Below are 11,199 nucleotides of genomic sequence, written 5' to 3' on the forward strand. Positions count from 1 at the left end.
GGCCGTCACAGCACCGGCCCCGCAAAGAGAATTCGCCGTCTGTGCAAACGGTAAAAGCTTCGTTACTCTGCGCGTGGGAAACTGATGTCTGGGACCGAAAAAAAGCCATTACCGCAAAGGTCTTAAATTAGGAAAAGAGAATTCGGCTCTCGCCTCTCTGCCGCAGAGTTTTGGTGTGACATTAGATTGCTCAGGCTCTCTCATCACCAGAAAAGCAGATTAAAGCAGCTTCTTGGCAGTCTTGATCGCAAACTTTGGGACAGAGAGGTTGATTTTAGCTGTGGTCAGAGCCTGTCGCAGTTGGGCCCTATACTTGGCTGGAAAACGCAGGCACCAAAGACGTACAAAAATAATATGAAAAACTACAACTAACTGCTTGGAAAAAAAAATCAGGATTGCGATGAACTCATACTGGTTCTAAGAATTACTATATATTTATAAAATTCAGAGGTTTAATGCTAGGAGTGCCCTGGTTTTGACAGGTTACGAGATCATGACTGCCACCATTTATTTTACAGCTCAGCCTTGGACCAGATAAAATGGTAATAGACCTCACGGATCCAAATCGCCCTCGGTTCACATTACAGGAGCTGCGAGATGTATTGCAGGAGCGTAACCAGCTGAAAGCTCAGCTTCTTGTGGTGCAAGAGGAGCTACAGTGTTATAAAAGGTATATGGTGAAGTCAGCAAAGAACAAATAATAATTACTTCTTATCTGGGGAGCTTACCCAATCGGAGGTTTGAGCCCCTAGGTTGGGCTAGGCACTGTCCACACATACGAGAGACATCTGTGCTCCCAAGAGCCTACAAATGAGCAGAGAAAAATGGGGGAATGATGAAGTCTCTATGCAACGTAATTTTAAAACTAAACTCCCTCTTATGCTGTGCAGTTGGCGGCCTGTCCCCGTAATTGTACCGCCGTGAGCCTACACACCATTACTCCCTCTCCCCACACAGGCTGGTTCTCATGCAGATGAATTTGTCTGTGCAGTCATAGCAGCTGCACACGTCTCGTTCTTGTCTAAGGCCACGCTACGTACCAAAGAGCACGGGGGTTTCCATCTCAGCTTTAGTCAAAATTTCCTTCCTCCTCCAGCTTGCTGTCGGGGACACTAGCTTATCTACTCTGCCCCCCACAGAGGGTTTGGCATTGATCTAAAAAGCAGAATATTAGGGCCTTTCATCATCATTCAAGATAAGCTGTGGGGTTTTTTTTTAAGACTGCCAACAGAGGGTTGTGTAAGGCACTCAAACTGTGCAAAACAAATGCTTTCAGAGAAGGATTTTGGTCTTTCCAGAAGGGACCAGCCTGGGAGAATGAGTGTGAGCCAAAGGGTGGGAAACAGAAAGGGTTTTGCTCTTGGTGCTTGATGAGGTTGCCCCATCATCAGGTTGTATTATAAACTCTGGGGCAAGAAACTACTTATCTAGACACAAAATGTCTGAGCGCCTTAGATTTCAGTTGAAATATCTCATCAACAACCTCTTAGATGCAGTAAATCCGCCCTTTGCCTTGTCTCTAACAGGCAGGTTAAGCCAAAAAGTTAAAGTTAAATCCAATAAGCCAGTTTACAAACTGCTCGACAGCACTTCTCGCAGCACCGAGAGGCACCGCTTCCCCAGCTCAGCTGCCTGCTGTTGCTGCGCGGCCAGTGGAATGGCTTCTTGCTTTGATTTCCCAGTGGTGTTACACAGCTTATTACAGGCCAAGTTAAAAATTAACGGTGTGAATGTTTTCAATTTTTGAGTGATTTAAGTCACAGCACTGTGCACATACAGAGTGCGTCAAGGCAGCTTCTCAGTTCATGTAATTCTGTGTGGTTATCTCCTCGTACAGCATTACAGCTTAAGCCAAAACCCATCTTCCCTTGAAATGTTCCCATAAAAATCCTAATTCTAACTGTACAGTCATAAAGCGGAGTTGTGCAGGGGAAGAGGATAAATGAATGTTCTAAGCGTATATTGGAAATGAGTTCTATATAGCACAAGGTAACTGACATCCTTCCAGAGAATAGTTTAAAATTACTGATGATGTTTGGGGGTTACATTCTTAATCATGATTTCTGAGTAGAAGTTATCATGCAAATATTAGAGATCTGCAGTGTCACCAAACAGCTCATAGTCCTGTTTCTCTAAGAGGAGAATCTGCCTCAGAATTGTCCCACGTCTGATGTCACACCGGTTTCTAGATACTCTCCTGTATTTTTATTTCCAAGGTTCAAACGAGTGTTGCTCGTTAGGAGTGTTGCTTAGTTACTTTCAGCCTCCAGCTACTGCAGTCACAAGCTTTGATCCACTCAGCTCTCCAGATAAATGAGGTCAGCTCAGGACAGTAAACTGGCATGCTGTGAAAACAAAGTGCGGTATGCACGCTGGTAACATTTAACTCAATTCCAAGCAGGGAAAACATCCTTTGGTAAAACTGAAGCTTTTGTCTAAAGTAGGCCGTTACAACCTTGTAGAGCATAGCAGCATTGAAATAGGATGACAAAATCTACAGGTCGGGCAAAGCCTTTCTTTTCTTCTCTGTAGGATGGAAAGAGGAACAGGCACCTGCCTTGCAGGGAAGCTGGGAATCTCTCATCTGTTCCCAGCTGCGTGGTGTGAGCCTTCGTGGCTGTACTGAAGGTACCACACATCCACCCATGCAGAAATTCACAGTTTGTGTCTGCACCCTTCTTTGGACTCTTGTACAAATCCAATGTGCGATTACACTTCCCTTTCACTCCTGTTATGCTCCGCCATTCTTCATCTGTGGAGAAGACAGCTCATTACTTTTTCAGTGTTCTCATTAAAGCATAGCCTAAGCAAAATAACCTTGCAATATTTAAGGAAAGTAAGAGCAATTCATCACAAGAAATAGGCCAGGCTGCCATACCTGTCCTGTGAAGACCCATTCCCCCACATCCTAGGCTGCCATGGGAAGGGTATAACATAGACAAAAATGCCACGCTACGCACAAACCCACAAGAAATAAACAAACCCTCTTCTTTTCCTAGTGGGATCATCTCACAGAGAAGGGACCAAACTGAAGAACTGGAAAAAGAGGCCAGTGGCAGTAGCCCTGGCACCAGCAAGGACAGCGAAGAGAAGACAATCATCAAACGGCTGTAAGTTTGTCTGCAGCTTTTTGGGCAGAATATGGGAGAATATGGCACACTTCAGACTTAGTGAATCCAGGGATGAATTCTGAACTTTGGCCTAGTTGGCTGGATATTGTTTTCTCCTCCTCTCCCTGTAAAATTAAAACCCGATAGAGAAATCCTTTCCTGTGGAAAAAAAAGCGCTCCACAGGAAGGCAACCTCCACCCAGGCAAGCGGGGCGTCACTTTTTTCTAGGAAAAAATAAGCATTTCAGTACAAAACTATGCAATACTTGCCTCCCCTGCTAGCACATTAAGACTCCGCTGTGGGAACATACCGGCTGTCCCTGGAGGTTTGTTTACATTCTATGCCGCAGCTGTATGCAGTACCCACAAGCTCCGGCTGCGTCCCTAAAGTTCCCCGAAATAGCAGAACACATTGACAGAGCCATCTCACTGCATGTTCCTTTTATTCCAGTTGTACATTATTGTTTCCCTTTTGTTGTCTTTTTTTTTTTTTTAGGTTCTCTTTTAAACATGGAAAATGAGTATCCTCAAGAACTCCTGTTCAGAAATGGCACTGACAAGAGCCTCTAAGGCATTAGGGGTGTCAATGATTGGAAGAAAAAGCATCACTCCTACTGTAGAGAATAAGCAATCTTCTAAAAATTATGTTGTATAATATTCTTTTGGAATAGATTTTACTTTGCTTTTTTAGAAACTGTTTAAGACAGACATTTTTTGTATTTCTTAGATTCCAGCCAGACATTACCCACACGTAGAAAAAAAATGTTTATACAAAGGTGATTTTTATTCTTATTAAAAGATCCTGTGATGATCTGTACTACCACTTATTTATTCTGTCCACTTATCAAAGTGCTCAGCCCAAATGATTTAGCAAAATGAAGATGTTTTTAGAGATCTACATGCCATTCATGAGTGCATTCATAGTGAAGCACTGGGAACGAAGGAAGAACCCATCCAGATCACAGTCCCCACTACTCTTACACAGAAAGTAATTATCTTACACAGAACTGCTTGAAGAAAACCCCAGCTCTGCTTTTTGTGCTGTGTCTTTCTTTGCATTAGATGGGCGATACACGGGCAGCAGCAGGCAGCAGCCTGTCACACCCCATCCCACCAAAGGAAGATGCAGTGGGGTTGTGACAGCAGAGCCCCTGCACACACAGGGACGACCATTTGGGGTCGAGATGAAGGATGGAGGCAAAGAGCACAGCAAGGGAAGAAAAGCTGCTGTATTGTGCTCTGCCCACATGAAGGGCTGATGTCTTTTCAGAGGTGCAGATGTGCTCAAACTGGAATAGATGCACCAAATGTTTCATTTCTGATAGCTAAAAATCTCCTGTGGTAGACAGTTGTATTTTTCATAAGCTCTGTTCTTTCAGTCATCTGTCACAAGCTGTGTATTAGCTCCAGTAATGAGATTTATCACTAGTGGAAGCATATAGGGCAAACAGAGGAGCAGAAAAGCAGCTTGAAATATACCAATTAGGATCCACATCTAGAAAAGTAGAATTTCCAGAGCAGAAAACTTTGAACAGACATAAAAGGAGCAGTGACAGGTATCAAACTATGATCTTACTTTCTTCAGAAGTGAAAGCAGGCTCTGAAATCTTTTGATGCCCTCTCATACGTTAGCAGCATGAAAAATATAGGATACTTCACACATCTGCTCAGATGCACAATGTGAGCACGGCTTTGCAGAAGGTAGAACTGCAGTCTCCTTTCAGAGAGAATTTATTAGCAGTCGTACGTTAGCAAGGCAACATCGAAGACGCCTGACCTAAGCAAGCTGCTTCAGCCAGGGCACAGAATGGCTAAAGTAATTCTGCCATCTTCAAAATATTCATAAGCTTTTGCCATATCCCTGTGATATATTTTCTAGAGCATGGTAGCAAGGAAGGAAGTTACTACATTTCTTTAGCAGAGGCTTTATGTTTCGAAAAAGAACGAAACAAGCAAACAATCAATCATGCATCAGAAACAGCCCAGATACACCTCTGAGCTGAGGAGATGTTTACATGTGCTCTGAACTCCATCCTCTGCCATGGTTTATCCAGGGATGTATTTTCTCATCTCCCTTAAAAACCGGGGGGGGGAAAATTATGCCCCAAAACACACTAATCACTCTACTAAGTCTTAATGAAATGACTTCAGGTAATGAACTGCACAGATTAAACAGAGCCGTGCAAAAGTAACAACCTGCCATGGAGGCACAGAAGACTGCCATAGCCCTAAGCCACTCTTTGCAGTTAGTTGAAGGAGACAATAATGAAAACTGCAATTATTCTTCGCAGTTTACCTTTTAAGATGTTCTTTATTAAAAGATTAAAAAAAAAAAAAGTGGGAGTTCACCAGTTAAAGCAGACAGGAGAACACCTCAACCTTTTTGGGCTAGACTTTTTCTGAAGTCGTCAGTGTTGCATCCACTCTGTGCCAAGTGAGCTGCACAGCTGCTCTCTCAAAAAGGGAGCAAACTCCTTGGCTATGACTACACCAGAAGAGGCTACAGGCCTGATAGAGAAACCCCGCTGCCCCTGGCAAAGCCACCTGAGCCTGACAAAAGCAGTTTAGCTGCCAACCCAGGGGCATCTTTCCCTGCTAAGTGCTTTACACCTTGTTAGAAGATGAAACCTTCCTACAAGGCACAGGAATAAAAATTCAAATGGCATGTTTCTGTGAAAAGTATTTTGATATACATATATATAAAATATATATATCAGTTCCTAGAAAAGTAAAGGATACATACTCAGTGCAACATCAGCTTTATTACCATCTTCCGATGCAGTGCTACTCCATTACCAGTTAAGCGTTTCAGAGAAGACAATTTTTTTAATGTAAAATTGGGAAAGATCTTCCCCCTCTCTTGTTTACAAAAGTGATGCTGAAGAACAGAGGTTTTAAGCTATTTGACCTGATAGAGAACAAGCAAATGTTTAAATAAAAAATAATTAAAAAAAAAAGACACATTTATTCCATTTTTTACTTCAGGGAAGTGCTCTAGTAAAACAGGACACTGTACACTGCTGTAGTCTCTGTTACTGAGACCAGAGAAAAAAAAATCTGTGCCAACTCAAATAAGTCAGCCAACAAACCTTACCTGTAACTCGGTACATGTAAGATAACAGGTCTCCAGTTAACTCTTCAGAAATGGCAAATATACACAGGCTGTCTCCGATGAGCTTGCCTTGTGTTAAGTGGTAAATAATATAACGCATTTAATGGCTAATGATTTTCACAGCTTGCTTTCAAAATGCTAATGATCTGCAATGGAAACAGGTACTATAGCAGCCACTTCATCAATAATAAATATATTCTTTATTTTACAGAGACATTGTCTTCAAGTTTTTAATTTAAAAAATACATCACTAAGCCACCTCTCTTGCTGCTGGAGCATACAACCAGGATGTTGTTGCTATTTGACCTATCACATAGGCAAGCATATAAGATTGTCCTAGAGGGCATTAGCTGGAACAGCAGCAGCCTTCAAGACATGAGGAACAGAAGACGTTAACAGAGCCACAGATCCCTTGCTGACACCTTCCAGCAGCAAGCGTGGCTGATGGCTCACAGCCATTTTCATCTACACACATGCCAAGCCTGCCTTGGCAAAAATTCCAACTGGTAAGAATTCATCTTTAACATAAAGGACCTGCATTGTATTGCCCGCCTATATCACAAATTTGGTTCTCCAACAGTAACGTTACAAACATCCGCGAGATGCTAAGCGCTCAACTCCCATTTAAGACAGTGGGACCAGACGATGCTGGACAGACCTACAGGACCAGGCAATAAGGAATCTACTTTCTTCATTGCGTGAACTCCATCATTACAGTTTGAAGCTGCATATGAAGAGGACTCCTATTTTTGGAAACGCTATGCTCTACTTCAAGCATTCACAGTAAATAAATAGCTTCTGATGTGGCTAATTAGCATAGGAAGGTAATAAAAAAATTTTTTGGAGACAGCTTTTTCTTTTACTTCTTTAAAATCCTCTGGGAGACACCTCCAAGAATCAGCCATCAACTATAAAAAGGTACCATCTTAAATTTTAGAAAATAAGTAATGTCAAAATGTCAAACATTGATTCTCATTGTGAAGTTCTATCTTCACATTTCCCATCAGGATCAACCCAGTCTATCAAAATCCACCCTCGTTTGGCTTGGAGTCATTTCTCTGAAGAAAGTAGCCAGTTTGACCATCCATTTCCCTCAGCGCCAGTGCATTTAAAGTTCATTGCCAACATGAGATACGACACTGGAAGAACTGGATCCCTACCACAAATTATTTGAAAATGATAGAAACAGTCACATCCACCTCAGAGAAGCCTGTCAGCACCGGGCTGTAAAAAGCAGGCTGACAAGCAGTCAAGCCACTGGATGTACGAGTCAGAGTACAGAAGTACATCTGCTGTCGTAAAGCTAATGCCAAGTTCATCACCCCACAAAGTGGAGCGTGAGATTTCATTACAAAAGCAGAAGCACGACCCAAGGGATTAAGTTTCTGTGCAAGTCTTTGACTGCACGCTCAAGTGGTACTGCTCACTATGCAGAAGTATTCAAATTTTACGGAGGGTTTCCTTTTATGGTATGAAAGTTTTGGCAATTTAAGATCAATTATTCAAGCCTGCCTGGAAAACTGTAATAGGTATTTAAATACTGCAAAGCAAAAAGGTAGTTTTTAAGGAGCTCAGAACACCATAAGCAGTCCACTAAGAAAGCTGAGGGAAGTGAGGATAGGAAAAAAAAAATCACACATCCACTGACTCCTTGTAGAGCACTCAGTCCAAAAAAACCCCAAAAAAAACCATCAAGCCCAGACAAAGAAGATCAATTAGTGTTTCAGCCATGGATGAGCTTCAATGGAAGCTTTGCTCCTGTCTCCATAGTCGTACAACAGTTCTTCACCTGCTTTAATGTCTCTGGAAGCTATCAGTATGAGATGAGGCACACCGTCAATGTCATGAAGCTTTGTTTGACAATTGCCACATTTGCTGTGATTAATGAGTCTTCCCAGACGATTCGTTTCTTTTGTAGCATCAACACTGAAAGAACAAGAACAGAATGCAGGATTGCTGCATATCACGCAGTCGCGTTTGTGGATAAAAAACAAAGTGCAAATCAGATGAAGAATCAGGAATCCACAGAAGGCTTGAAAAATGAAGGAAACCCAGAACATTACAGAATACTCATATGATTGAACAGACAGCACATAATATGGCAATGTAGGTAAACTAAAGCAATTCTGGGAGATTAAGTTAGCACAAAACCCAGAAAATGGAAAATTTTGGACTATGTTTTTGAGCTGCCTGTTTCCAAGCAGTTCTCAACTGTTCAGGAGGAATAGCAGAATCCAGATGTAGAACACCGAACAGAAAGGCTTGATACCTTAAATACCCTCCCCTCAAGAAAGCTGTGTCCAAGCTAAGTAATATCCACTGAGAAAGCCAGCAAGAGTCTCTACTCACACAGAAAGCTGAGAATGCCTAAATACTACATGCCCAACTTGCAGAGACCTAAAGCTCTAGTGCCCTTCATTGCACAAAGAATCGTTATGGCAGCTGTCACCATGGCATCTAGACTGACAGTCAGAAATTTAGAAGATAGGGTGCTTCATGGTAATTAATATACAGGTTAAGTGACCCGCACTCCAGTATCCAGTAACATCAGCCAAGGAGGAAAGAAGGTAGTCCAAGTAGTTGCTTTGAGAGAACTGGAGTTTGGGGCAAATGACACAGCAAATAGAGGGATAAAGTATGCACACAGGGTGAGTGTCAGGTACTACAGAAAAAAGGAGACCCAGTCAAAGACAGCTGAAGGAAACGTTTCTCTTCCAGTGAGTTTGTCCATGCTGATTTTCCAAGAAAATCCTTGCAACTCAGGAAAAATAGTTAATTTTACAAGATAATAAATTCAGGCAGAACTAGAGGTCTCATCCAAGCAGATACAACTGTCCATATAGCTTGTGCTGTACTTCAGAGAATGGGGCTTTGAGTCACTTACCTTTCCTTTTAGTCCAGAGGTATAGGAGGCTCTTGGACTATGACAGAGCTTCAAAAAGATTTCCTAATTCATGGTTCCCATTAATTTTTTTTTTTTTTTTCCACGAGAACAAGAAAAGACTTAGCAACATTCAAAGCCTCTATCACTCAACTATCACACTCAAGGGAAGAGAAGCTTACCAGTACGTTTTGCTGAGGTACTGAAAATAGTACATATAGCAGCCTGTGGATGGATCTTGAGCATACACAGCTTCTCGCTTTTTAGCATCAGTGATCTCTATGAGATCCCCATGATATTCCACTACAAATTCTCCTCGATTAAAATGTTTAGTAGCGATCACTCCTCTCCCCTTACCATCGATGTAATCAATCTGTTGAGTTGAAAAGAAAATCAGCTGAGAAATAAGAAAGTGTTCACATGACTGGAAATAATGCTGTTTACTAGGAAATGAGTGACTTGTCGTTAAGAGATGCTACAGCAGGGTATTGGTGTGTATCACAGACAGAGCTGTAGAACCACAATGCACAGCATCATGGAAGAAATACAGGATGAGTCTGGGATGCACCCTGAGTTACCAGGTATTTTGATACAAAGCCTTCTAATCAAAGAACTAAGAATTACTTTAAATAAACGGTACACAGAGAATAGTTATCTATTTTTGCTTTTAAACTACCTATTAGCTGAGGCAGTAAGTTTTTCCATTTGAGGTTCACCATCATCACCATTAGCATGCACAGGTTAAGAAGTTAGAGGAACAGAAAGATCAATCACAGAAACTACATTTATCACCCACCGGTATAGTTTATTATTCCTGCCTCCCCCTTTGGGAGACAACTTCCTTGGACAACTCCAAGGAAGTTCTCATATCACTGTCATAGATGTGACAGTATGAATTGCAGGCTGCTGCTTTTCAATGATCACAGCTCTTCTGCACTTCCAGGAGCCATTTCTGCTTTAAGTTCTAAAAAGGGTGATCAGAGTAACCCAAATGGTAAGCACTTGGTCCCAGTAACTAGTATTTGCTAGCAGTGGAAGGAAAACCGGTACAACCCATTATCCCAAGTGCCATAATGAAGACCCACAGCAACTAGCTCTAAATAGGCTAAGAGAATTTGTTACCATACAGACAGTATATATGGGTGTTACCTTTAAAACATATGACAATTAAGATGCTATATCTACCCCCATTTCTGGAAGCTAATCTAAGAAATGAGATACTGAAGGGAACAACTGCATTTTCAGTAAAGACTACAAAGGCCCTTTAATATATTTGGCTGAGGCTGCACATACATATTCTTCAGAGACAAATATCGCCCATCCAAAAGGAAAGACAGCGTGCTCCAGCTTTGCTGCACTTTCATCTTACTATCGAGGAACTGCAGCAGTTCTGAGACTGAGTTCTGCTACTTTCTGCTTAAACAGATTAACAGCAAGATACTGTATAAACAGTACACGGCTACTCAGGTTGGCATTGCCATTACCTTCATTCCTTCTTCTTTCCCGCTTGTAATAAGCTCATCTATTTTTCTCCTCTCCTCAGTCTGCAGAAGAAACAAGAACAAATAAAACCACAGTATTGTTGATAGTTTTGGTAGCTTATTCTATAGCTAAAAGGAAAAACTATCCGACATTTCCAGCAAAACTGAATGCTAGAGAGACAGATTTTTGGCCCTCAAAATACATAAGCAGATAGATTCTATCCTTGAAGGACTGGATCAGCATTTCCTAATTTTAAGAATGTCCTTACAAGTAGTGTTGTGCACTGGAAGTACTGTTATTTGGCCAATGGAAACCAATTACAGATAGTTATGCACTTCCTCAAACATTCAATTAACTGGCAACATTATAAGTAATGTCATTTTAACAAGAAGCACTACCTCCAATTCAGATTTGCTCTTCCTGGAACTTCTTCTAACTGGGTAATAATCTGTCACTTTTCGATTTGGTGTCCTTCCTTGCGTTCTAAGGGATAAGAAAAATAGAGAACACGCATATTTCAGACTATTTGTGAAGTTACACCTCTAGGACAGAGGTGTCTCTAAGAAATTTTTATTTTCAGTTTGGTATGTTAAAAGGTGATCAATATGAATAGG

The 11,199-nt window shown here is 41.5% G+C and overlaps 2 protein-coding genes across 2 annotated transcripts in view; one reads left to right on the forward strand and one right to left on the reverse strand.

Moving 5' to 3' along the window:
• The window catches only part of RILPL2 (Rab interacting lysosomal protein-like 2), a 4,720-nt gene extending 1,089 nt beyond the window's left edge, over positions 1 to 3,631 (forward strand). The window contains exons 2-4 of the mRNA XM_009880337.1: positions 519 to 670; positions 3,000 to 3,110; positions 3,607 to 3,631. Of these exons, the coding sequence (XP_009878639.1) occupies positions 519 to 670; positions 3,000 to 3,110; positions 3,607 to 3,631 (288 nt within the window). The remainder of the gene's footprint in view (positions 1 to 518; positions 671 to 2,999; positions 3,111 to 3,606) is intronic.
• Positions 3,632 to 7,937: 4,306 nt separating this feature from the next.
• The window catches only part of SETD8 (SET domain containing (lysine methyltransferase) 8), a 12,151-nt gene continuing 8,889 nt past the window's right edge, over positions 7,938 to 11,199 (reverse strand). Inside the window, exons 7-10 of the mRNA XM_009880338.1 lie at positions 10,984 to 11,068; positions 10,588 to 10,647; positions 9,286 to 9,476; positions 7,938 to 8,148 (exon numbers count right to left, since the gene is read on the reverse strand). Of these exons, the coding sequence (XP_009878640.1) occupies positions 7,938 to 8,148; positions 9,286 to 9,476; positions 10,588 to 10,647; positions 10,984 to 11,068 (547 nt within the window). The remainder of the gene's footprint in view (positions 8,149 to 9,285; positions 9,477 to 10,587; positions 10,648 to 10,983; positions 11,069 to 11,199) is intronic.

Source organism: Charadrius vociferus, unplaced genomic scaffold (assembly GCF_000708025.1).
Source record: "Charadrius vociferus isolate BGI_N301 unplaced genomic scaffold, ASM70802v2 scaffold332, whole genome shotgun sequence".
NCBI lineage: Eukaryota > Metazoa > Chordata > Aves > Charadriiformes > Charadriidae > Charadrius > Charadrius vociferus.